The following is a 26870-nucleotide window of genomic DNA, read 5'->3' on the forward strand; positions in this document are numbered from 1 at the left end:
TATATGGGATGTTGGAACAGATGGGTGAAAAGGGATATATGAAAGTGGCTGCTATTCCTGTTGAATAGGAGCAGGTGAAGACTCCAAAAGGACACAGAACACCCAGCAGTAATGCCCAAAGGATCGAGGTTCTCCTCTACCAGACAGCTTTCTGAGAGTAAGTTTAGCCCAGTTTTTAAAATACAATGTATTCAGCCCATAGGGTGAATTGCACTGTATTTAATCCAGGAAAAAGTATCTGAGCCTATTTATAAAGCCAACTGGCTACATTTGGAATTGTGTTCACCTGGATTTTTTATTTATCTTGCCGTTTATTACAGCTTGAATTTGTGCGTTTATTCGCAATGTTTGTTGCCACAAACGGCGTTCCGTGGGGTCTTTTCCTCCTCTAGAAGACACAAACAGTGCTTAAACCACTAACTCCCTACTCCTGCAGCCTTGAAAAGCCCCGTTGTTCCCATTTTGGCATCGCTTTCTTTTGCATCCCCCAACAGCCCCAGGGGAACCTTTTGCTCTCTGACACAAAGCGATGGAAACCCTCGGGGCTGGAGTACTTGCGATTCCCAAAACATGACGGTGCAGAAGCGAGAATTAAAAAAAAAATTGGGAGGCGGGGAAAAAAAAGTACGCTCCAAACTGCACCAGCTCTCCTGTGGCCATTTTTAAAACCCCTGACGGTGCGTTTCTGCAGAAGGATTCCAGAAATACACATTCCTCATTGTTAGCGCCACTGAAGCCCCGCAGGCTCCCGGCGCTGCTCGGCCCGGCCGGCACGGCCCCTCCCGGCGGGGCGGAGCGGAGCGGGTCCCGCTCCCACCTGGAGCCGGGAAGAGGAAGTGGGAGCTCGGGAGAAGCGGAAATTGCAGCAGCAGCCGCCGCCAGCCCGGGAAGCAGCGGCGGGGAGCCAGCGCCGAGCAGGAGGAGGAGGAGGCGGCAGAGGCACAGTAAGCGCGGCGGCGCTGAGGGCAGCGGCGCTGAGGGGAGCCGGGCCGGGGCTCTGCGCACCGCCGGGCAGCGCGAGGCACAGCCGGGGGGGCGCGACTCGGCGTCGGTTTTTTATTTTTATTTGAACTCTGAGGCAGGGCAGAGCTGGGAACTTGAGGGAAAGCGTCTGGAGCGGGGCTCGGAGCGGCAGCCCCGCGGTGGCGCCTCTGCCATGGCCCCTCAGGGCAGAGCCGAGCCGAGCCGCTGCCCTCCAGCCGGGCTCAGGCCGGGCTCCAGCCCTGCTCCGGCCAGCCCGGCAGCTCTGCCTGCTTCCCTCACCTGCACCCCTCAGCTCGGCATCCCCCGGCCGGCCGCAGCTCGTCCCTAGGCCCGGGCAGCGGGGAGTCGCGCTAAAGGCGCTGGGTAGGATGATGCGGTGCTGATTAGTCATAGCAGCGCTGAGCAGCGCATACATCGAGGCGTATATTTAGCCTGGGTTTGTGTTCGAACCGGAGCGTTTGCTTCTTCCTTCAGGAATCATGGCCACGTGAGGCAGTGAGTCATGAATAGATGGTGTTGCTCGCCGTTCTGCCCTGGAATCGGTGCTGGAATAGCAGGCGGAAAGCAGCTCATTGCTGCTAGCCCTGGGTTGGGATCCCTGCTCACTGCGGCTGCTTTGCTCCCTGTGGAATTCACTTCACAGGGTGCATGGTTGAGCCGTGGGGAAATGTTGGCGTTCAGGGGCATAACTTGCAGAGAATCGCGGTGGATTCTGGATTTTTGTGAAATCCTTCTTCCCTGCGCTATTGTTTGTGAGAGCTTGAGGAGGAAGCAGTGAAATCCAGGCTGAAGGATCCAGCTTTTGTTCTTTGAAATGTCCAAGCACAGCTCAATGAACAAAATGCATCAGTCGAGTGAACATATGAAACTAGTACTTAGGGGGAAAAAGTTGTGTTTTGCACAAAGTATGTAGAAATTCGCCATACACAGATGTACCTCTGGTTCAGCTCTTGTCATCTGAATTCCATTTCTGGACATCTTGCACAGCTGTGGAGCACAGGATGGATACAAAACATCCCTCTTAGGAGAAGTTAGAAAGAACTTGGATCCGGGTTGAATTTCACTATTGAACTGGTTTGGTTCTGCTTTCCAAGGCTTTTGGGGATTTTTTTTGGTGAGAATTTGCATTTTGGTAGGAAAGGGTAGGACAGTCAGACACAATCAAGTGAGAGAAGGCTTTAGACAGGATATTTTAAGGGCAGTGTTAAAAATACCCGTGTTCTGAAGGTTTGTGTTATAAACTCGTGGTCTCACAGGTATTTTGGATATGAAGTACCATTATAAAAGTTAGTTGCTTAACTGCCAGAGGAGTTTGGAGACCTGAAAACACATGAGGGGAAACATACTAATTCTGTGTTAGGATGTCACCTGCTCTGCTTTTGCACCCTCCTTCCAGGCTGCTCCATCATTTGCTACCCTGGTGTTTGACTGTCAGTTTTTCAGTTGTTCTCACTCACGTTACCAGTCCTGAAATTTCTGAAATGCTCCATAAAACTGGCTCATCAGCTCGTTCTGCCGGGCTGCAGAACAAGCCTGACAGAACAAGCTGTGGACTTTACCCAGGGAATATTAGTTATGCATTAAAGAGGGAGTTTTCATCCCACCCACTGAATTATGTTTGTGTGAGTTAAATAGCCTGTGATAATTATCCTTCTAATCTGTTCTTAATTAGAAGGATAAAGGTAAGTGGACAGAATGATAGTATGTTAAAAAACTGAACCCTGGTAGAACAGCAAAGGAGCAAAGGAAAATTAAATCCTTTCTCTGACGTGTATTCTGAAAAAGCTGGGAGAACAGGAAACTTGTTTTTTGATGTTTTAGTTTTGCTTTCTAGAATCTATTTGTTTTGATTTACCTAGAATAAAGGGTGTAAAATCCAGCTACTAGCACCAGGAAAGTCAGGAATTCTGCTAACTAGTTGCATTGAGAAGTGTTAATTAAAAGCATCCAACTTGATACTCCACAGGGGATGAGGTTTCCAGAAAGTGAGAGGCCCCAAATCATTAACCTCTTGACAGTGTTGTTTCTAGAAGTCAATGTTTGCCTTTCTGATGAGTCTTGCTTCCTGCTCTCTGTGCTCCAGCAGTCATCCGAAAGGCAGATGAGGTTCTGGGTTTGTGTACACTGTGCCTCACAAGGGATTACCTGAAGGACACACACTCCTGTTCCCTGTTGTTGGAGCAATGTCTGCATTGTGTGCAAATTCTTGGAGTTGTTGGGATTTCTGTCACCACGCTGAAACTCACTACACAGCAGAGGAGGTTGTGCAGGTGTAATGTAGGTGAAGAACAATATTGTGCTCATTGTTTTTAGTGTCTGGGGAAAAACACCTATTCCTACACCTGAACTGTGTGCACAGGCTCCACAATTAGCAGCAGTCTTTGGAAGTGCATGTTGGCTTGGAAACCTGTGTGAGGAGAAGTCTTTGAGTGCAGTGACTGCGCAAGACACGTGTTCATTTGAGCAAAGAAAGGTGACTTTGTTCTCTTTGAAACAGTGATTGCTCCTAACCTTTTCACAGTGCAAATGGGAAAGTTAAAGGGGTTTTCAAGCCAGCTTGAGGAGACAGCCTGGGCAACAATGGTCAAAGCTGTTTCCACTGCAAGTACAGCTTCTGGTGCTGTGGTTAAATAACATACTTCATTGGGAATTTTGGATTGCACCTCCTCTGTCAGCTCCTGCATGAATCAAATGAGCTGACACATGAGTGGAGTGTGACCCTGCTTCTCCTGCTGGTGTTGCAGATGTGGAAGGCTACTGCAGGCCACACCGTGTCTGTCAGCCAGGATGACGGAGCTGATGACTGGGAGACGGATCCAGACTTTGTGGTATGGCTTTTGGGGTTTGCTGCTCCACCAGGAGCAGGTTCTGGGACACTTCCAGAGGAATCCTGCAGGGTGGGGGCTGTGTCTTGGCAAAATAAACTGACAGGAGCACGTCTCTGGAAGTGAAGTGGGAGTGAAGCTGCTTTTCTAACTCTTGTGGTCTCAGTGACTGCTGTGAGCTCTGAAATGTGTGCAACTCGTGACTTCTGTGGGGTTTTAACTCTCTTTTTTTATGTGTGTCCTTCACAGAATGACGTGAGTGAGAAAGAACAGCGCTGGGGAGCTAAAACTGTGAATGGATCTGGACACCAAGAGCACATCAAGTAAAGCAGCTCTCTTGTGAAATGTATTAATAGGCATAGTCCCAGGCGACTTTTAATCAACTCCTGTTCTCAGTTACTTGTGTCTTCATAATTAAAACAGGAATCCCTGTAGAAGATTGATTATTTGCCAGATTGCTGGCCTTTCAAGTCCATGAGTGCCTTCAGATCCAAAATTAAAATCAGAATGTGGTGCAGGCCCTCTTAAGTCTTTCTTTGTCACTGGAAATGTTATTTTTCCTGCTTCTGTGTCTGGAAAGGTTCCTTTTTCTGTTTTGATGCAGTAGTGCTGGGAAGAAGCTGAGGGATCTGAGCAGCACCAGTTTGCTACTTTAAGGAAATGTGTAGTCCCTTAATTGTTACACTTTGTTTAGAAAACTGCTACCAAACTCATAAAAACTCTGGCAAAGCAGCAAAGTGAGCTCTCTGATAGAAAAGCAAATGAGTGCATCATGGAGGGGTATGTGAAACAGATGCATCTCCTGAATCTTCTATTTCTTACAAAAGGTGGCTAAGACTGAACTTTAAAGCTGTTTTAGAAAATGTGTGATGTTGCAAACACTGGTTACTTCAGGGATCAGTGTTACTCTGCTCTGTTCTGAGGTCAGTGAGGATTCCTGCTGGCTGAATTACACCCGAGGAAGGGTAAAACTCATGTGGGAAGTGTTTAAAGTAGAGATTACACCTTGCTTTACCCTTCTTGTGCATAGCCTGCTCTGCCCTCAGTTCAATTCCTGCATATTTTAAGGGATCATTTAGGGAAGAGGGTGTGCAAATTTCCTTACATCTTTATTTTTCAGTACAGTGCAATAAAATTCTGGTGTCCAGAATGCTGTTAGAATTAGCCCTGTTACCATAGGGACTGTGTGAGAAGAGATGATCCCTGTTCTGAAAAGTTGCCATCTAAATAAAAAGTGTTGGGAAGAATTTAAATTAGTACATGAGGGAAAAAAATGTTTCAGGCACAAATCAATTCTACTTAATGGATTGTTAAAATAGCAAAGTTGCCTTCCACATTAGTCTTAAAACCAGCAATTTCTTTTTTTTAAACAACATTTTGCAGTGGGACAAATGCAGTGTCTCAAAAGGAAATGGTTTGTGCACTGAAAAAATGAGAAGGGCTTGAAAAATACAAGTTGTCCAAGTTCTAATTAGGATTACATTTTTGTCAGCTTTATATTTTGCATCTTTATGAAGTTGCTTGCTGAAACTTCCTTGGTAAAACTTGCTGCTTTGTTACTTGTCTTCTAAAGTATTCATCAGCTGAGGGAAAATGTATTCCAAGAACACCAGAACCTCAAAGAGAGGGAGCTTCAAACAGGACCAAAAGCTTCCCATGGCTATGGAGGGAAGTTTGGCGTGGAACAAGATCGCATGGATAAAGTAAGTGTGGATGGGGTTCCCCTGGGATGAAGTGATAAGGGAGGTGATAAGCCTTGCCTTGCCTGTGGCCAGCACCACTCTGTGTGAGCTGAGCTTGTTCCAGCTCTGGGATGTGCAGTGGCACCACATGGTTTTGATTGATGCCAAGTCTTGAGAGGATTCCCCAGGATTCAGGATTCAAGTTTTTAAATTTATATTTCTAAATTAACAAAGCACTTCATGCATTAATAAATCCAGTATGATAAATTTTTATTTCGATGCTGTGCCAGCTCTTGTATGCATATAGAAATTGCCAAGAAGTGAAGAGAAGGATGTGCTGCTGCATTAAAATCAGAGAGCAGCTCTTGTGAGCAGTGACAAACTGTGAACAGTGACAAATAATGCAAGTATTTAAAATACCATTGTACTTCAATCACATGGTAGGTTTTTATATAAGGAATTGATGGCTGCTTACGTTACCCTTAAAAAATTTACAATTCTTAATATAATTCCTTTAGCCATGTGATGAATAGGCATATCAACTTCTGGCTGCTTTCATTCATGAACTCTGTTAGAATAAGAACCAAAACATTCCTGAATAAGAAAGTTTTCTTGCTTTGTTTGCTTTCTGTGTTCTTGGTAAGTTGACAGCCTTAAATTTTTTCTGGATTCACATATTCCAGGGTTAGCTGCTGTCCAGTTCTCAGTGGATCTTTGAAATAGGCTAACCTTTGAATGTGGGAAAAGGAATTGCTGAGCAGATTCAACCAGCTGGCCTGTTCTGCTGCTGCTCTCTAGTGTCAGCAGTTTATCTCACCTGTGTCCATGGGAAAAAAGAAAGGAACAAAAGTCAGCAGTGTTTCCCATAGGCCAGAATTAATCATGGGGAAAAACAGTCTGGTCATGCCCATCTGAGTGATGCTGGTGGCAGGAGGTGTTCATGATTTATGTTTGTAATAAATCTTTCTCCCTTGTAACTAGTTCTGAAGCCTTGTGGTTGAGAGGTCTCCTTTGCAGGTATCTGTGCAGGTGTGCTGCTCTTAAAGCTTGGCTTTAAAGCTTGGTTATTAAATCAGGGTCACTGCAGCCTTGTCATGGTGCAGGGGTTTGCTGCATTTAGGGCAAAACCTCAGTGCTGAGTTAAAATGAGCTGTTACATCATTCTGTATGCCTTACCTCCTGAGCCGATTTAAAATGTGTAGAAAAATTATGAGGGTGTTTTACTCTGAAATACAGATTTCCAAGGAAAATATTTTTCCAAGTCTTTTAGAAAAGGGGTTTTGTTGAAATGCTTGGTATTTGGTGAAATGCAGAAGGTTCTGGTACCACAAAGAAAACAGCTTGCTTAAACCTTACCCACCTCAATTGGCATAACAAAAGGGAGATCATGTAAAACCACATAAACTCTAAAATTTTGAGAGCTTAGTGTTTTCCATAAATGTAATGAGAAGGATAAAGGGAGGTGGGAGCCTTTTCTGTCACATTTAACAGATATTCTATTACAGAACACCTGCAAAATTAACAAGAGTGTGACTGTTTCAGTCAGGAAAAGAAAGGAGCCTTTGTAATGCTTATGAGTTAAAGTAGTGTCCTATTATTGATACCCTTGTTCTGTTACCTGGCAATTACTTCAGCCAGTAATGCTTTGCTTCCCTCCCTGCTGGGAATGTTCCCTCCAGCACCTGTGTAGAGGAAAAAGAGCAAACATTGTAAAATCCAAGTTACTTCGGTGTGCAGACACCTTGTGTCCTCAGATTAATTCACCTTGGCACCAGATCATCCAATGGATTAAAGTGGTGAATTGCAGGTTGTTCTGGCCAGTGCCCAGTATTGCCACTGGACAAGGAAGAAGCATTTTTGCTTGAGGTGTGAGGCTCCAGCATCAATTCCAGGGGCTGGAAAGGCTCCCTAGTGCTAGGTCACTGTAACACTAGCAAAGGCTGTGTGGAGGCACTTGCAGGTGTGTAATTACATATCCCTGTGTCCTGCCAGTCATGGTGGGATGGATGGAGCTGAGCCTCCAGGGCCAGGATGCAGGGCTGGGATACCTTTGGCATAGGGAGCTCTGCCTTGGTGTCCAGGCATCTCTTCATGTTCAATACCATTTTGCAAGTGAGAAATTAGGGAAGATGCCTCATTCTGGCTTATGCAGGAGACATGGGTGCTTCCCTAAAAGGCTGAGAGCTGGCTGTAGTTGTACTTTTGCAGTCCCATGCCACCTAAAACAGATCTGTAGCTCTGTACCTCAACACAAGGCTGTGTATTTCACCTAGAACTCACTTCAAACTCTGCATGAGCACCATCAAGACTCCCTCTCTACCTGCCTTGTTTTCATTCCTGTGCTTTTGAAGTGCAAATGCAAGGCATAAAATAGTCCTCATAAAATGCAGTCACTTCCCTTGCCTGGGCTGGATTGGCAGCATGGCAGCATCCTTGTGGAGACCTCCCAAGTGAGTAGGAATTTCCAGGGAAGTTGGTTTCGACAGCAGGAGTGGCAGTGATGCATGTTGGTAACAGAACTCATCCTCAAGTTGCTTGGTGCAGTGTTTTCTCTTACATGCAGAGCTGTGTAGAACTGCTGTCTCTGAACTTAACCCATTTCTTCCAGTCAGCTGTTGGACATGAATACCAATCCAAGCTTTCCAAGCACTGCTCCCAGGTGGATTCAGTGAAAGGCTTTGGTGGCAAGTTTGGAGTACAAACCGATAGAGTTGACCAGGTGAGTGATTTCCTCTCTTCCTGCAGCCACCCACAGTGGTTTATTTTCTCCTTTTGTACCTAAAACTGCAAAATATCAGTACTTTAGCATTCTGGTGGGAGCTGCTCTTCCTGCTCTTTTTGAAGTTTAGCAGCAAGCTAACACTGACTGATATGGAGATAAATTACTGTTTAAAGCAGAGTAGAAAAAAGCCCTTGTGGGAAATTGAGATGAGTTGAAAAGAAAGCTGAAAAGAGATGTTAAAATATTACTTCTGTTTTGTGTTCTTTGCCAAGGTCAGTGTGAATTCTATAGCAGGAGGGGTTTGGGGATGGTTTGTCCTTTATCACAACATGGACTACTGGGCAGGATAATTGATGTCCTGTTCCAAGACTCTGAACCAATGCCTGCCTGGAAATGCTGGATTTCTGTCATACTGAATTGCTGGGCCTGGCAATGCTAGACCAGAGTATGCTGCTGGTACAATTTGCCTTGGCAAGGGAGGACAGAAACCCTGGCCATGAACACATGCACTCAATTACCATGGAAATGAATGTGGCCCATAAGTTAAGTGGTATTTATGCTCCCAATCCAGAAGGTCAGAGCAGTATGGAAAGAAACAGGAACTTGCCATGCTCTTTGTCCACTCAAGTACAGGCAGTTTTTCTCTTAATGCCTAACTCTGTCACACATTTCATTTTATTTCTCTTCCAGTCAGCTGTTGGGTTTGAATATCAGGGCAAAACTGAGAAGCATCCCTCCCAGAAAGGTAAAGTGGGGAGGTGGTCACCTCTGTGGACATATTTGCTATAAATAATAGAGTAGATTCTTTTACTGTGTGGAAAGTACCTCGTTTAATGAGACCTCTGCATGACATTCTCAATGAATTAAATGTTGGGTTTGCTGGAGCAGAAGAGGAAAAAATTAATTTCAGAGCAGTTTCATGAGTTGATGGAGTTTTAAGACAAGAAAGTAGTGGGTCTTCAAGAGTCTTACTTTTCTTTCAGAGGTGAGGTTCAAGGAGATGTCAGGAAGACTGGGAGTTTGCTGTATTGCACCCTGTTGGAGATAGGGGACAAATTTAATAGGAGCCATCATAAGCTATAGGACTGTCGCTTATCTTGTGTTTAAAATGAAACATCATTTTATGTGCTAAAGCATTAATACTTCAGTTCTGAAATAACTTGTTTTTCCCCTCAATTGCTAGGCTATGCTGTATCCATGACAAGTGCCTTCATGCTGTTTTTATTGTGCTTTACTCTCAATGCAGACTACTCAAGTGGTTTTGGTGGAAAATACGGAGTGCAGGCTGACAGAGTGGACAAGAGTGCAGTGGGGTTTGATTACCAGGGGAAAACTGAGAAACACGACTCCCAGAAGGGTGAATAGACACACATGTGTTAGCAGGCTCCTTCCCTGATGCTCTAGGCACTGCCCATAGGCCATGTTGTAAAATATTCATGTTTTACACCTCTTGCACCCCTAACCTGCTGAAAGGTAACGCTGAGTCACATTTATGTTGCTGCAAACTTTGACTTCTGAAAAAAGAAACCTAAAAAACGTTGCTTCTGCCTGGTTTTAAGGGATGGTCCAGGGCATGTAGGTTTGGCTGGAGGTTTTTTCCAGCTCCTTTTGAAAAGCTGAAAATCAAAGTACTCAGACTGTGAACGGTTTAACCACCACAGAGAAGTGCTCCTAAAAGAATCAGCTGTTTGTGGACTAAAACATTTATCAGTTAGCAGCATTTAGAGTTAATATCGTGTTGCTGAGCAGCTTTCCAGGCGTATCTGATCAAAAATCAGCCATTTTATTGAAAAATGGTGCCATCTTTGCCATCTGTTTTCTGTTTATCCCAAAGAAATGTTTGCAGTCTAGAAATGCTAACAAGGAGCAGGGGCTGTTTAAAAGCATCCAGGCTGTTGCTGACATGGGTTTTGAAGTTCACTTTGCTGTAAGTGTCTTCAGAATTTTACCAAGGAATCAAGCAGCTGAACTGCTGGTATTGCCCAGCTAAATGCTATTTTATTGTCCATGCTAGAGAATGTATTCTGAAGGATTTCTGACTTCAGTGTCTGAAGTCAAGTTTAACTGAGGATGTCAGTGCTTCTTTGAAAATATGATGTAATGCTAGCAGCCCCAGTTATCACAATTGCTCAAGGTGATGATTTTGTTATTGAACACTTCCAAACAAAACTCTTCTCTCCTATCTCTAGATTACTCCAAGGGCTTTGGTGGTAAATACGGTGTCGACAAGGACAAAGTGGATAAAAGTGCTGTTGGCTTTGAATATCAAGGCAAAACGGAAAAACACGAATCACAGAAAGGTTTTTATTATCTTCTTTCAAAACAGGAGCTCAAACCCTTTTAAACCTGGGAAAAATACTTTGTTTGTGGGGTGTTTTAGTTTTGGTTTTGGTTTTTTTTGGTGGTAAATGTGTTTGCCCCATGTGTGTGCAGATTTTGGATTCCCTGAAATGAGTGAGTGTATTATTAATAGGACATCTTACCCCATAACATGTTCCTGTTTTTTCCTAATAAATGCTGCTTACAGCCATGAATTGCAATTATGTTTTCTGAAACTCCACAGATTATGTAAAGGGTTTTGGAGGCAAGTTTGGTGTGCAGACAGACAGACAAGACAAATGTGCCCTTGGCTGGGACCACCAGGAGAAAGTGCAGCTGCACGAGTCCCAGAAAGGTACGTCAGCTCTCAGTTCCCTGCTGCTCCTTCTGCCTTCCCTCATTTTGATTTCCATGTTCCTGTGTGTCTGTGGGCACAGCCTCACAGGAGCTGACATGAGTCTCCTTTTCTGTGTCTGGGTTTTGCTGTCACTAGTTCTACTGGTGTCTGCAAAGCAGCTTTGGCACAGCTGACACCCAGCCCCTCAAAGTCCAGGCTCAGGGCTAAATTCTCCCTTGATGAGTCTAAAAGTAGCCTGGATTATTTTGCTTTTTCAGTTCCCTTCTGGATTCTGCTGTGTACATCCCTGTTTTCATGCAGGGACAGTCTCATACCAAATGCTTGTCCTTTCTCCTGGCCTGTGGGGTACCTATTCCTGTGAAACACTTGGTGCCCAGGAGGAAGGTTGTAAAATACAATTGTTGCTCCCCAGCCCTCTGCCTGTCACTGCTCTTAACTTAAATAAACTAATATTTTTAAGTAATGGAATTAAAACTGATCCTCAGAATATCTGTTGGGTGCTCCAGCAGATTTGTTGTGAGAGGATTACCTGAAGCCCTTTTTTTCTGTGCCCTCCCTCATTTTATAACACACATATATAAAAATACATGTATAAATATATATATATATATGTAAATGGCTGTTCCCTAGGCAGCAGTAGGGAATGATCAGATTTTAGCTGAAACCTTTTGTCCCTCAAGCTGTGTGGCAGCAGGAATATTCCTCCTTCCTTTAAGCAATTCCTGTGTAGGAATATCTGGAGGGTGGTCTCTGTGGAGCCCATCTTCACAGCTATTTAAAATTCAGCTCTCTGTACAAATGTTAACTACACTAATGAAGGAAGCTCATTTCATTATCTTGTATGTTTTGTTGTTTATTTTGTTTATTCTCTTGTATCTTTTGTTGTTTTGTTTGGGTGAACAAATTACCTGTGTGTCTGTGTTCCTTCCTTTGATCAAATGCAAGTGCATTATTCAGTATGGATGAAAAATGTTGTGAAATTGCTTTTTTTTTCTGTGACTTCAGAATGGTGTTCTTATATCTGATAAACCATTTCAAGTTGAGACTTTTTTTGAATTTACTTTTACAGAAGTGTCTTGAGATTTATTTTTTTTTTCACCATCCAAAATTGCTGATTATTGAAAATATTGCAAAAAAATTATTTTGAGTGTCTCTGACTAAACTTCTTTATTTTCCTGCCTTGGTTTTAATGTATCCCATGTGGCTTTTTCAGACTATAAGAGTGGTTTCGGAGGGAAATTTGGTGTACAGACAGAAAGGCAGGACCCATCTGCTGTGGGGTTTGATTACAAGGAGAAACTAGCCAAGCATGAATCTCAACAAGGCACCGTTTTCACTTGTTACTTTCTTACCAGTGCAGCCACTTCTCACACAGTCTGAAATAGTTCTCTGAGTAGATCAACTCCAGGAATGTGCAGACACTTTCTTGCGCTTCTATTCCTCCATGATGCAGCAGTTTTCTTCATTTTATCCTTAAAATAATACCTAAAGCAGGTCTGTGTTCAGGAAACACCCAATGTTTAGTCAACAGTTTAGTTAATAGCTGTGCATACAGTGTGATAATAACATTATTGTTAGTATGATGTTATGAAGTCAGTTTTAGAGCCTAAGTGTAAAGTTTTGCCTGGATAAATTGCTGGAAAAATATTCAGATAACAACCATGCACGTCACCATTAACAAGCAATGGGCTATGGCAAGATCATTTAAAAATTATTGTAAAAGTCTTTGAAAGAAGTAGGGGATGTTTGTGGTTCTTGGGTGAGCAAATACTGTCATAATGCTCTCTTTATTCATTGTGAAATAGTTGGGGTACAACCCATGAATTCCTGGTTTTCCGTTATCTTAAAGTGAGGAGTCTGGAGCAGGAAAATGTAAGTGTAGTACATTTATTCTGGCTGAAAATACATACAAAGCTGAAGAAAATGAGGTTGTTCATTGATAGCTGATATTTTCCTGTGCTACAGGGACACATATTCAGACTTTTAGAGCCCAAGTGCAAACACTAAACTGGCTGGCAGGGAGAGACAGTGGTTTGGGGGCTGAGAGGAGAAGGGGGATGTGTTCCAGGGATGGATAGGAAAGTCTGTCCATGTAGAGAGTCTGGTGGCTCACTGCCACCAGAAAGAGGTGTCTTCCCAGCCACACACTCTTGCTGCTGCTGTTGTGCTGCTCTGATGCTCCTCAGACATTCCTCTGAGAGCAGAAACTCCCTCCTGTTTGGTTGGGTTGTTGTTTTTATCAGTGTCACTACTGAGTTAATCTGATTTGGGAGTGTGACAGGTGCTGGAGTCAGCACCAGCTGGGAGGAAGAGTGTGCAGCTCAGGGCTGTATGGAACAACACAGCCACCCCAGCTCTGTGCTGGTGAGTTGCTTTAGGCAACTAAAGCTGACCTGTGGAATTGCCCCTTTCCTTGTGTAGAGCAGGAGTTATCACCAATGGCTTTAATGTTCCCCAGCTGAGTATCACAACCAAATCCACTGGAATGAGAATTTTTTTACATTTTCCTGCCATTCATAGAATTTACCAAGTTAAAGAAAAAAAAACCAACCAAAACACCTCTGTGGTCACCAAAGACTCCTTTGAGCAAAGCTCAGGCTCCATGATTACTGCAGAGGGCTCAGAATTGGTGCTGTCAAAGGCTGTGTTACAGAAGTGATGCATCAGAAGGGCTCCTCCCTTACTCCTTGCTTGATACCTGATCAATCCTCAGCTTCTTGTGTACTCAGGGAATGCATGTGGCCCACAGTCTGTCGTCTGCTGGTGTCCCTGAGGGCTCCTGGGGTTCTGTGTCCTCTCTGCATCCAAGCCCAGTTGCATTTTCTCTGGTGGCTGTCCCTGTGGCTCTGCATGCAGCTGAAATGGCTCTTTGCACTGGAGGTGGCTGTTTGCATTTGGCAGCAAGGCGGGAGCAGCACCCAACTCCCTGCTCTGACCTTGCTTGTCCTGCTTTTAGATTATTCCAAAGGATTTGGAGGGAAGTACGGTGTCCAGAAAGATCGGATGGACAAGGTAAGTTGCTCCAAAGAGCCATGACTTCAGCAGTCTGTGGGGATGCAGAGCAGCCTGGTTAGATCTGCAGTGCTCAGCTCTGCATTTCTGGACATTTCTCCAGTCTAAGAGTGGAGTTTTGTGCTTTTCTAAAGCTTTATAAAGCAAGTTTATACACACAGAGCTGATGCCAGTTTATGTGGATCAGAACAGCAACAACTACACAAGATCTGTTTAGGGTATTGCCTTGTCTTTAGTTCTGATGAGTCTTCATAAACTAATTTTTTGTTTTAATTAATAGGATTTTGATGTGTTTAGAACTGCCCCTGAAGATTAATTCTTTCTAGTTTAACTTGCAGAAAGGATTATTCTGTTTGTCAAGTTTTGACTCTTCCTGATTTGGTTTTGATGTTCTGAAAAAAAGCCTTAGGCACAGTATAACAGTAAAATATCACAGATGGAGGGTGTCTGAATGTCTTCATGAATTTGTGGGGGTTTTAACATGTGTCCTTTTTGTCCTTACTGATAGAATGCAGCAACTTTTGAAGATATTGAGAAACCAGCATCAACTTATCAGAAGACCAAGCCAGTAGAAGCTGGTAAGGCATTGGCCCCAAATCTTTCTTTGGAGGTGATAATGTCGAAATCCTGGGATATTGATGTAGTAGTTAAGGATCATCCAGATGGAACTGCTATATTTGCAGCTCTTTAGCAACCTCAATATTCTTCCTCCCTCCTTTAGAGGTTGTTTTGCATTTTCCCAGTTTGTTTTTTCTCTTGAGGGTCGTCAGAGTTAAGGAAGGGAGAATAAAAAGTGTGAGAATAAGGAAGGAATGAGGGAAAATAAACTGTGTAGGGGAGTGGTGGAGGCTGTACCACGAAGGAGGGAAGGGAGAAGTGTTACAGAGGGTTTTTTTGTAAGAAAAATGTGATGCACAAGAGGTTTGGGCTGGGAATGGGGCGGGAGAAAGAGGGATAGAACAACTTCCCTGACTGTACTATGAGCTCAGAGGGCGGAAATGCAGAAATTTGTAGCAAAAACTCATTCCAGGCTAGCTTTATATAGAACCTGAAACATTGTTTGACCTGAATTCTTTTCCATGTTACAGTTGCTAATAAAACGAGCAGCATCCGAGCTAACTTTGAGAACCTGGCCAAGGAGAAGGAGCAGGAAGACCGGAGAAAGGCAGAAGCTGAGAGAGCACAAAGAATGGCCAGGGAGAAGCAAGAGCAGGAGGAAGCTCGAAGGAAACTGGAGGTCAGTAAGGTTCAAATCCCATTGGAGCAGCTTGGTTTCAATGCAATGCTGAGAGAAAAGGGAATCTTTGAGAAAAGGTATTTTCCTTCTTTCCAGCTGGGCTTTAAAGCTCGAAGTGTGTGCTTGTGCCTGTGCTTTAACTGTGTGTGACTCCAGCCTGGCCTTTCCCTCCTGCACTTCTGCCTTTTGGCAGTCCTAAATTCCTTTTGGGCATGGAGGAGCTCATGAGGGGAGAGCTCTGTGCTCCCCAAAAGGCCCTGCATGTTCAAGAAGTTTAACCCCATGGTGACAGCTGGTCATGCTGTTCCTTTGGGATCAGTGTTTGTGGGAGATGGAGGTGGTATAGCACACAGCCAGGAGATTAGGGGAAAGATAATCTTCCAAATGTTAATTGAATCTTAGTTAGGGAATGAAAAAAATTGACTTAGCATTGGCATGGCTAAAAGCTTAGTGATTTTTGTGTTATTCATAAGCAAGATAATTGCAGGACATGTTTAGTCAGAAACTGCATCTGATCTGCTTTATGGAATTTGCATATTTGTTTGTTAGTTTATATTAGAAGAGACTAAGCTTAGGACACAAGAACATAGTTTTTAAATTCTGAATAAGTTCTCCTTAGCCACACATGTGCAATTGAGACTTCACAGCCAACCCATATGTGACGTTGATGGCCAAACAGCAAGCTCCAGCTGGTGCTAATGGCATCCCAAGCTGGAATAAGCAGCAGGGAGGTGGAGCAGGTCCTCATGAAAAGTGCACAGTGCTCAAGGAGATGCCCAGGAAAAACGTCCTTTCTCACCAGCTGGCTGTGCTGAAGAGACCCTTCCAGAGGGAAGTGTTTGTCTGGGCCCCTCATCACTTCTCTTCCTGTCTGACATGGGAGGAGTTTTCCTGCTTCCTTTTCTTTCCTCTCTCTCTTTCATCTCTTTTGTTTTTATTTTCTGCCATAAGTGTCTGTCATTGTTAGAGCCAGTGAGTGTCAGCAGCTGCAGCCCCACTAATGAACACTCTGGCACATGAAGTGGTGTCAGCATGCTCTGAGGGACATCTGGAATGCAGATCCCTTTGTCCTGTGAGGAGCAGCACAGGGAGCAGACCCAGGGTTACCTCCTCAGATGCAGTGGATGCTCCTTATCTGGGTGCTGCTGCAGGATGTCAGGGGGTGATGTCCATCCCATTCCATCAGCATGCTCTGATTCCTTCACAGCTTAGGCTTGATGTAACTAATTTGTTTTGTGAGTATGAAAAAGTGCCTGGTAGGCTCTCTTCCTCTAAAGTGATTGGGGGTTTTTTTGTTTTGTTTTAATTTTTATTTTTTCTTCTTTTCCCTTTTTCTCTCAGCTTATCACCTATTCTGCCTTATGGCATCAAGATGTGCAGAGTGAACATATGTTCTCTGCAGAAATGTATCACGAGCTGAATGGGAGCTCATCTTTGTGCCTCAGTCTGATGCTGCCTTCCCTCCACTTTTAATAAGGACTTTTAATACCTCCCCCAAAGCACTCCTGGGGTTCCTTTACTGTGCTGGAGAAAAGCTGGGAGAGAAGAGGTCTTGGGATGGTTTGGGTTGGTTGGGACCTTAACTGCTATGTCTTTTTTTTAAAATTCCTTTGTTACAGTCTCAGAAATTACATTATTTCTTTCCTGGTATTTTTGCTGTAAGTGTGGGTTAAATCCAAGCCATTATGCTGGATTTTTCTTGTGCTTCATCAAAGCTTCTGTTGCCTGGACACATTTGAAGTTTTTCCCCCAAAGCTGGTATTTAAATTTCCCCGTAACCAGATGATTAATGTTCTTTCAGCCTGAACGTCTCCATGGTTAATTGTGGGATTGTGCAGACACAGAGAGAGGGATGAGGTTAAGGGAAGTGAAATGGCACTGCTGGTGCTGCCCCTTGCTCCCAGGCTGAGCATGGAAAGGGCAGAGATGTGATCCACACCATCCCCAGCTAGTGCAGAGCGTGGGGATGGACCTTGACTGCAGTGAACTTTGTTTCTTTCAGTGAGCTTGTTCACACAAGAGGAGGAAAATCTCACTTTCAGAGGGTATGTGGGCATACACCCTCCCACTGCACAATGGGAATGTACATATGGACTGCATTCCTTCCAGAGCTGTTCACTGGTGATCCTCGTTCTGGTTTGCTTTCCCCAAATGTCACACAGTCACACAGTGCTCTCCTCCTCAGTGGCTGGGTTGAGTCGATGCTGCATCATGATTTCTCTGTGGAACAAAACCCAGCCTGAGGGGCACCATGCAATTGAAATTTTTTATGGCAATTATGCTCTATCTATCCTAAATTCTAATCTGGATTACAGACTCATTTCCTAGGACAAATTAGTCAACCTGTTGCCACGTTTGACATCATTAATGGATTGATACTACTTAATTTGTCCCCAGACTTAGGTTTGACTTCTGATAACCTAATAATCAATAAAAAAGGCTGGTGCCTTTTATCCTTTTTATCTGTGGCACAGGAGTTAAAAGTGAGGGAGAGTTTGCATCAGGAGAGACTTTTTCCAGAAAGCACAGCAATAAGCTTTGAATTGTCTTCAAAGCTGGCTCTGCTCTCAAGACACACTTTGCTTTCTTTGTTAGATGTATTTTTTTCTGAGCTGTGACAAGCAAAGGAAAGGAAGAATTTTTTGGAACAGAGTCCTGTCGCTTTATCTCTGTACTGCCTTTTCTCCTGAGAATCCTCTGGATGGATGGACCTAAACTACTGGAGTGCACAGATTTCCATTGCACACATCCTCTCTTTTACAATGAAGAAGACAGTTTGGCCCTGAATTCATGGTTTTCTTTTCCCCTGTGGTAAAGAGAGGCAAAATGAAAGAGTTAGCTGTTGAAATAGTTACCTTTTTTATGTCATGTGGACAATGTAGCATTTCTTGCACTTGGTTGTTCTGGCTCCCTAATGAGTGGCTTTCCAGTGATTGTGGGATTGCCCTGTGATTCCCAGGTGGGATGGCACAGCACGAAGCCCTTGAGTGCCAGAGCAGTTGATTCAGATCCACGTTCTTTGTGTCACTGAACACAATAGCAATCTGCTTTTATTTCCACCACATCTCTTGATGTGAATCCCTCACTGTCAGTGCACAGGACCCACTTTTGTCTGAGCTATTCAGTCCTTTGCCTTGGCAGGATGTTTTGCAGACCTGCCAGAGCTTGCAGGTCCATTTCTCATCGCAGGTGATACCTCAGTTGTGCACTCAGAACGTGTGTGGGCTCCAGGTTCTTTAAACTCAAGCTGAAATGGGGCATGAGGCCCAGCCAGCTGATGAGCAGAAGGAATACACTGAGCACCAAAACCCTGCAGCTCCTGGGGAGATGTGCCAAGCAACACTGGAACTCTGTTTTTAAACACAGGAGTGCATGTGTGCCATGGGGTTTTTGTTTCTTCCCTTTTTTCCCTTCTGCTTTGCCACATTTCTGGTGCTGTGCTCAGCTCCAGCCAGCCCAGTCCTGCTGTGACCACAGCAGTTATTGCAGGGTGTGCTGCCTGGCCTTCACACTGAACTACACTGAAGTTTTCCTTTCTCCTGGATTTAGGAGCAAGCCAAAGCCAAGAAGCAGACCCCACCAGCATCTCCTGTCACACAGGTGGCAGAGCAGAAGGCTCCCTCCAGCCCAGTCTATGAGGTTTGTTGGGATCACCTTTGGGCTGTGGGTTTGATCCTGAGCATGAGAATCTCCTAACAAACCCTGACAGAGCTCCCCTGTCTCCTGCAGGATGCAGTTTCCTACGAAGCAGGGTCAGCCTACAAGAATTCCAGCCCCTCCTACCCGGCTGCCCAGGAGCCAGAGGCTGGCTACAAAGCAGCAGAGCCGGACTACCAGGAGGCAGTGAGCCAGAGGGAGGCAGAGTACGAGCCTGACACTGTCTATGAGGTGGCAGGAGCAGCTGAACACTACCAAGCAGGTTGGTTTCTGACAGCAAACCCTTTGAGATAAGGATCATTTCCTTGTGCAATAACTTACTGAGCAGCTGTTGATAGCACTCTGCCCTAGTTTTCTCAACTCGCAGTCTGATGAGACTTTCTGCATTCACCACCAACAAACTTTAATTAGGGAATTAATATATGGCTGCAGCAAGGTGTTGAAATTACTTAACTTCTGTGAGATGATTGTTGGAGTAATTACAGTGCTCTCCAGGGTCTCAGTTCAAAAACAAAATTTAGGGGAAACCATTCCCACCCCGTGGAACATGAGAAGAAAGCACAGAGCTGGAGATGAAACGTGTGCTGAGCCAGCAAAAAAATCCTATCAACAATTCTTGGAGTTTGAAATTGATGTGTTGCATTGAGGGAGTGGAGTAGGGATCTATGAAACTGCTAGAATAAGGTTCCTTTGAATTCCTGTTCTTTTCTCACCTCTTCTGGTTACTAAATGAGGTGTGAAGAAGGAACCTGCTCTGGTACAAAAACCTGGGAATTTTAAACAGGCCCCTTTATCCCCCCCAACATACACAACTTGTGTTAATTATCCTCTTACACAGTGATCTTGGGCTCAGCTGTTCTGTCACATTTTACAGAAGCTGTACAGGGCTGATTGTTTGCATTTAGTGCTGTACTTAATGTCTCTTTTAAATGTTTCTTTTCATGCTTCAGTTGCGTGTAATTTAGGGAAAAAGTGCATCCAGAAGGAATGTCAACACTGCTAAAACCTAGCATGGGTTGTTCCCTGCTTCCTTTGTGGGTTAGCAGTGCAATTAAATGAGAAGCATCTTAGAAAAGAAGGGTGATAATACTTCATGTTTTAATTGTTCTCCTCTCCTCTCTTTAGAAGAAAATGCTTACGATGAATATGAAAATGAACTTGGGATCACAGCCATAGCCCTTTACGATTACCAGGCTGGTGAGCAAAGCTTTCTGTTTTTAACCTTTGGCTTTGAAAACCCTGTTTTGCACAAGATAAATCAGGATTTTTCCTTTGCATTTTTATGTCTGTTGTGGTGGCACCTGTAATGAATGTATGAGAAGTTTGGAATTTGGGGGTTTAACAGCAGTGCTGAGAATCACTGCAACACTGAGAATTACTGGGTGCTGTTTGTGGGAACGGCGGGAGTTTCCAAAAAGCTCTTTGAGCCAAGTGCTGGGGTTGGTGTCAGAGCTTGGCTGTGTGGTTGCTGACCCTGTTGGGCTCTCCCTGCAGCGGGTGACGACGAGATCTCCTTCGACCCTGACGACATCATCACCAACATCGAGATGATCGACGACGGCTGGTGGAGAGGAGTCTGCAAGGGCCGCTACGGCCTCTTCCCTGCCAACTACGTGGAGCTCAGGCAGTAGGGACTGCCAGCTGCTGCTGGTGCCTTAATTCCCCACTTCACACACTACAGACCACGAGGCTTTCCTGAGGATGGAGGGGTGGGGGTGGGTATACATATGGCTTTTATATTTAATACTTCGCTGATGCTTTTTAAAATGTTTATGCCACAGAAATCGCTAATATATTGTAACTACTCCCTCTGTCACCGAGGCTCTTGGGATTATTTTCATCGGGGAACGTTTCTTCTCTGCCAAATTAGCCAAGCCTTTTGGAGGACAGGTAGCTGTCTGTTGTAATATTGCATGTTTTACTCCTAAGTGAGCAGATTTACTCAAGTGTTCCAGTCTAGTTAGTCTTCCACTAAGCGTGTGCAGCTGAGAAAGTCATGGCTATGCAGGTTGTTTGCATTTCCACCAAGTGGGGAGGACTGGGGAGGTGCAGAGTTGGTTTTTTCTTTTCTCTTTTTTCTTTCCCAGATAGTGCTTGAAAAAACAAAAATAAAGTTTGAAAGTTGCAGCTAATGGCAGTTAATCAAATACTGTCCAGTATTTATGGAATATTAACGTTATGAAGGAAACAGTCTGGTACTTTTTCCTTCTCTTTTAAAGTGAAGTTCCTTGGCTCTTGCATTTTTTTTTTTGTCCCTCTTTTTAAATTATTTTTTCTTGGTCCTGCTCATGTTATCCCAGAGGAGGGCTGCAAACTCTCTAGCACTGATTGTCCCAAATTCCTTTACTTTTTGTTTTTGCTGCACTCTCCTCTTTCCCAGGAAAACTTGGAAGAGTTACTGTGTAAGTGTTAAGTCACCCAGCGAGATTCCTGCTTGCTCAGAAGGAAACTCTCCTCCAGATCTGCAGGAATATTCTCATTGCTTTCACTGGGAGGGAAAGGCAGGATGGGTGGGACTGCAGTTGTGTTGTGTGTGCAGTGCATCCCTGCTCACACCAGGAATCCCTGCTGTGCAGCAGTGACATTTTATGGATCCATTTTCCAGTCAAGGAATGGTAATCATTGCATTTGAAACCCACACAGATGATCTCCATTTTTAAACCATGCAAGAGACTTTTTTTTGTATGTTCAACAGAAACTGCCAGTCATGTTCTACTAAACAACACAATTAAACCTTTTTTTTTCTCCTGCCAAAACTGAAATTGCTGTTGCTCTAGAAAGCTGACCACTGCAGATTTAGGGTCCCTACCAAAGATAGCAAGTTGCATCCAGTAGTGCACATGTTCAATGTCTGTACTGTCTGTTTCCACCTTCTGATCAAAAGGAAAATGGCAAATCTGGTGTAGCAGCCAAGAAAGAATGCAAAGGATTCTTATCAACTCCTAAATTTGGACCAATGGAGTCTAGAAGACCTGTGCAAAATGGCAAAGTGTTTGATGTGTCAAGGAAGGAGGCATCATGTTGAACCAGTTCTTGGATGGTTGGGACAATCCTTCACGAATGTCACATGTGTCTCATGATTATTATTATTATTATTACTATTTTTTTCTCCTTTCCATGGTCTCATTTCTGTGTTGTATTTGCATTACTAGGGTTGGGTTTTATATGCAGTTTATTTTATCCAATTTTGCATAGAACACCTCATAGGGATATGATTTTTGTAAATTAAATATTCAATAAACTTTTGGAACCATTTGCATGGAATATTTTTCTTTTTTTTTCTAATTTTCTTTTGAAAAACCTCAGCACCAGGCTCAGCTTTGTCTTTTGTTTTATGTGCCTGTTACTTCTGCAAACACCAGTGAGCTGTGGAGTTTGTGGCTGCTCCTGGATTTTGGGAATGCTGGGGGCAGCAGGGCACTGAGTGCTCTTGCAAAAACACAGACATGGTTTTTAAATCCCTCTAAAGCTGTTCTGCTCTTGTTCATGGCAGGGTGAGTCCTTCCCAAGGCTTTGCTCCTCTCAGTCCTGCCTTGCTGTCCAGATTTTACAGTTTCCAGCCCTGAACTTCTCTGGGAATCTGGTGCTTGATGTGCTGCTGGAAAGGCTAAGGAACAAAATCCCAACAGCCTTTTTGAAATTCTTTAATGCTACTGCTTATTATTGCTAGTTATTATTCATGGATTGCCTCACCTCCTGGAGAAAGTTTCATGGAGTGGAGGAATTCTCAGTCATGAGACACCCTGGGCTGTCCCACACTGCTGTTGATTTTTTATTGAGATTTTCAATAGCAAGAATCAGCCAAACTGGGTCTCTTTTTGCTTTTAACCAAGGAAGAGCAGCAGGAGTCAGGGGGAATCACCAAGTGAAGCACAGGGAGCATCCTCAGATGGTGCTTTGGCTTTGCAAATACAGCCTTGAAGCCACCTGTGATTTCCTGGGACACTCCAGTCTCTAGCAGGAGCTTTCCCAGTGCAGCCCATGGATGTTTAACACTCCAACTCCTGCTGGTGTGAAGTTCAAGCACTCTTCACCTTGCTGCAGGCTTTTCCTTGTTCCAAAGGGATGTGGAGCCTCCAAAACACAGGCTGCAGTGATGGTCCAGATCTGTCACCAGGCTGCTCATGGCATGGAGCTGCATTTGTACGAAATTCAAAGCTTCCAATTCCTCTCACGTTGAGCACATTTCTGCAGGAGATGCTGTAAAGCTCCTTGGTGAAAAAGAAATTGATACATCAGTCCATGGGAAAAGAGCAAGAATCCATCGATCTCAAGGCCAAGCATACAGAGTACTGCCCTGGATAGCTTCCAAAAAGGGAATTGGGATTGATCCAAGTAGCTTTACTTGATGGATTTGTCCCAGGATCCAGGAAGCTGGGACAGAAGAAGAGGCACTACGTCTTCCACTGCCTGGGAAGTGCTTTACACACAGCAAGGGAACCCTAAAAAGAGTTTGGTGCTCCCCAAAACCAGGGTCCAATGGTCATGTGGAGTCAGGCAAAATTGATTAAACAATTGCTTTTTAACAGCCAAAAATGTAAATCATCTGTTTCAGCTATTTCTAGCAGAATTCCCACTATAAAAAAGTGAATGATCCTCAGAGAGTTGGGCTCACATGACTTCCCAGGCCAGTGTTTTCAGTTCCCAAAGCCAGATTTTGGCTTCTAGAAGTTTCAGGCAGTGTAGCCAAAATGCACCATGTCAGAGCTTCTGACATTAAAAGCTAAACAAGATTTGTTAATTCCCTGAACTGCAAACTCCACTGCGGGAGGAGGAGTCCTAAGTGAGGACTAAATATCAGGAGCTGGGGCATTGCTGAGAATCTCATTTAATTGGATTTTCTTTTAGGAGGCTTGGAAGGCCTAGAGAAGCTTGAGAGAAACTCTGCAATTTGCTTTCTGCCTCCCCTGTGCAGTAATTATCACCACCAGTAATTACTGGCCTTTCTTTGAAAGCGAAGCACAGACAGACTGACCACGGGTAGGGCAGCAGGGGCACAAAGACATTCCCAAAACAGCCTGAGGCCTTTTGTTGCATCTTGGACAGGGATCAGGATTTGCTGAGACTTTGGAAGGGAGGGAGCTGTTCCCTGCCAGATGCAGAGCCGGGAGCAGCTCTCAGTTCTGCGGGTGGATTCAACACTCACAGAGCTCTGGTGTTTCACCAGGAACAGCCAAGTCACTCCAAATCCAACTGGGGAAGTGCAGGTGAGAAATGCAGGAGGCTCAGCTCTGCAGCCAGGTGTCCTTTTCCAGGTGTCCCTTGCTGGCTGCTGCCATCCTCTCCTTGCTGATTCCCCTCAGCAGTGTGTGGTCACTCACTCAGCTGCTCATTTACTGTCCTGCTGTTAGTAATGTTGCTTTCAGTCCAACATCTCTGCTCATCTGTGCCAGCCAGCCCTGGACAGTGGCACATCCCAGCCTGGGAAGTAGCTCAAGTTTGAGATCAATTATTATTTCAGTTATTTAGAATTGTTTAATGATTTGAAAGCCACACAGAAGTGGCACTTGGGGACATGGTTTGGTGGAGGGCTTGGCAGTGCTTGGGCTAAAGGATGATCTTAGAGAGGACTTTTCCAAACTAAACAATTTTCTGATTATTCCCAGACACACAGAGTGCTACCACAATCTCTGGAGAAGTATAAGCTACCATCTTCCCCTGAATTCTGTATGGCAGCTACAAAAAAAATGTTTAATTTCTCATGAGCCAAGCCTCTTATGGCTCTGCCTCCCTTGTGGTGGCACAACAGTGCAGGGAAACTTAACATGGTCAGCAAAGCACTGATAAAAATAAATGTCATCAAAATCTCAATTGCAGCCTGGGAGTATTGCAAGTTGGATAACAAGATTTCTCTGCTAAATATTGGGTATTATTTCCAGTGCAATGTGGAAACAGATCCTCCAGTGAGTTCACTCAGCCTGAGTTCTGCTGCTTTCAAAATTGCATTGCTGCTGATTTGCACTGGAATCACCTTTTCCTTCTGTAAAGCCCACATACCACTCTTGGCCTTTGGCTTTCATATCTGATAACTATAGAAAAACCCAAGTGTTCTTATATTTAGATTGGATATTATGAGGAAAAAATATGCAATTTCGTCTATCCAGGAAGAACAAGAGACCAGTCAGGAAAAAGAAGCTGTCCTGAGTATTTAAAAAAAAAAAAAAAAGGCAGTGGTACAACAAAAATATTCAACAGTTAAACCCCAGACAAACCAGAATGAATTGGGTTTATTTCTGTGGGAGGTTTTTATTTGAGCCTCCATTTACAGTGCAGGGATAAAACTGAGTTTGTAATAAACCCAGGAACCTCAAATAATGAGATAAAACTTGTGTTTTCAGTACTGCAAGTGGGCAATATAATGGAATACTGGCACAGTCCACTGGTGTCCTTCCAGGTGACCCTGTTGCCCTTTAGGGGACAGTGAATCATCCATAGCTGCACATTCCTTTCTGGGTTTTTTAAAATGAATATTGGTTTTGCCTTCCAAAGCTCTGAAACTCCTCACAGGATTTCTTACTGGGGTTAATTAGACACTTTTTTCCAATTGGATGGAGCATCCTTTGGTTAAAACATTTCCTGTATCTGTTATCTAATAATGTAAAAAAAACCAGCAAACCAACCAACCAAAAAAAAATCCACCCCAAAATTAATGTGTTTTGCTAAAGCTTTTAGGCATTATAGAAACTGCTATAAATTTTCTGCTGTCCTTGCAGACAAGCTGAATAAATCCCCCAGTGATCTTTAGCTCTTTTATTTCTTTCTTTCGTTTTTTTTTTTTTAAAGAAGAACAAAACAAGCCCTGAAAACAAAAAGAACCTGAAGGTAAGGAATAAATGGCCCTTGTTAACAGGAACACTGGGGCTTCTTGTGTAATCTTGAATTTAATCCCTCAGGAGTTGCAGATCACTACTTTTATTTTATTTGTTTTGTTGCACTTATTTTGTGCTGACAAGAGGATGCAGAGCTGTGCAGAGGTGGAAATTTTATCTTTCCTGGACAAACTGTTGCCCCTTTTCCCTGGAGTTGATCAATGCTGCAGCCAGGCTTTGGGTTCAGCATCTTCTAGATGCATCTCCCAGATTCTCTTCCTCTGCTCCAGAGCTTCATCTGGTGCTTCAGTATTAATCTAATGATCAGTTTTCAACAGAATCACAGAACCCTGGAATGGTTTGGGTTGGGAGAGACCTTAGAGCTCACCTGGACACCTCCCAGGAGGCCAGGCTGCTCCAGGACAGGGGCTGGGATTCCTCCTCCATCCCGTTTTTCCCAGTCCACAGCTCTGGCAGAAGAGCTCAGCAGGTGCCCCAGGATGGACTGTGTGCCAGCAGAATAAATCCCAGGCTGTCCCTTGCAGGACACCCCAGCACAGCCCTGTTCTTCCCCCTGGTTTGGCTTCCCTCCCGGTTGGGAATCCCTCCCTGCCAGCCTGAATCCATCCCCAGCTGGTGACAAATCCTTCCAGGGCCACCTTTCCCTTCGGTCACCTCCCCATGTGAGGGAAAATCAGTCAATTCCTCCAGTCTCCCATTTCCTGGCTAACCACAGAGAGTCATTCCCAGCCCTGCTCCCAGCATGAGAGAAAGGAAACTGCTGAGACAGAGCAAATGGAGAGCAGGGGATGCAGCACAGCTTGGAGGGAAAAAGGAAAAAAAAAATCTAAATGTAATAGTATTTCTTTGCACAATTTTGCACTATTTGACTATGTCCAGATAAAAATGAAGTGATTGTTGCTCACTTGCCAGCACGGTGACAAGTAAATAGTAAGTAATAAATACATCAATTAAAAAAAAAAAAAAGGAAATACCAAGTGAGTTCTGTCTCAGCTCCCTTTCTGTGTGATCTCTCAGAGATCTCACCTCGCCCTGCCAGGTCTGATCCCAAAGGAGAACCCAAGCTGCACCACAGAGCCACACCAAAAGGACAAGAGGGTGGCAGAGCCCCAGCACTGCCACTCAGGATTTTCCAGGGCTGGGGAAAGCCAGGCTTGGCCATTCCCTGAGCCCAGCAGGGAATGCTCAGAGACCACCAGGCAGTGGGAAAACAGCAGTGGAAAAGAACCCATGCAAACATGAGG

At 44.2% G+C, this 26870-nt stretch overlaps 1 protein-coding gene across 4 annotated transcripts; it reads left to right on the top strand.

Moving 5' to 3' along the window:
- The first annotated feature begins 806 nt into the window (after positions 1 to 806).
- On the top strand, positions 807 to 22051 carry CTTN (cortactin). 4 transcript variants are annotated; one of them, XM_085063347.1, is made up of 17 exons: positions 807 to 944; positions 3729 to 3812; positions 4059 to 4132; positions 5383 to 5512; positions 8100 to 8210; positions 8904 to 8958; positions 9460 to 9570; positions 10403 to 10513; positions 10777 to 10887; positions 12104 to 12214; positions 13847 to 13902; positions 14411 to 14480; positions 14991 to 15139; positions 18689 to 18778; positions 18869 to 19058; positions 19922 to 19993; positions 20291 to 22051. In XM_085063347.1, exons 2-17 carry the CDS (start codon positions 3729 to 3731, stop codon positions 20425 to 20427), a joined length of 1662 nt encoding a protein of 553 aa, XP_084919473.1. In that variant the 5' UTR covers positions 807 to 944; the 3' UTR covers positions 20428 to 22051. The 4 variants fall into 4 exon arrangements, with proteins under 4 accessions (XP_084919473.1, XP_084919475.1, XP_084919474.1 ...); XM_085063349.1 differs by lacking the exon at positions 12104 to 12214; XM_085063348.1 differs by lacking the exon at positions 9460 to 9570.
- The last annotated feature ends 4819 nt before the right edge of the window (positions 22052 to 26870 follow it).

This window comes from Lichenostomus cassidix, chromosome 5 (assembly GCF_008360975.1).
Source record: "Lichenostomus cassidix isolate B80296 chromosome 5, HeHo_3.0, whole genome shotgun sequence".
NCBI classification, from domain to species: domain Eukaryota; kingdom Metazoa; phylum Chordata; class Aves; order Passeriformes; family Meliphagidae; genus Lichenostomus; species Lichenostomus cassidix.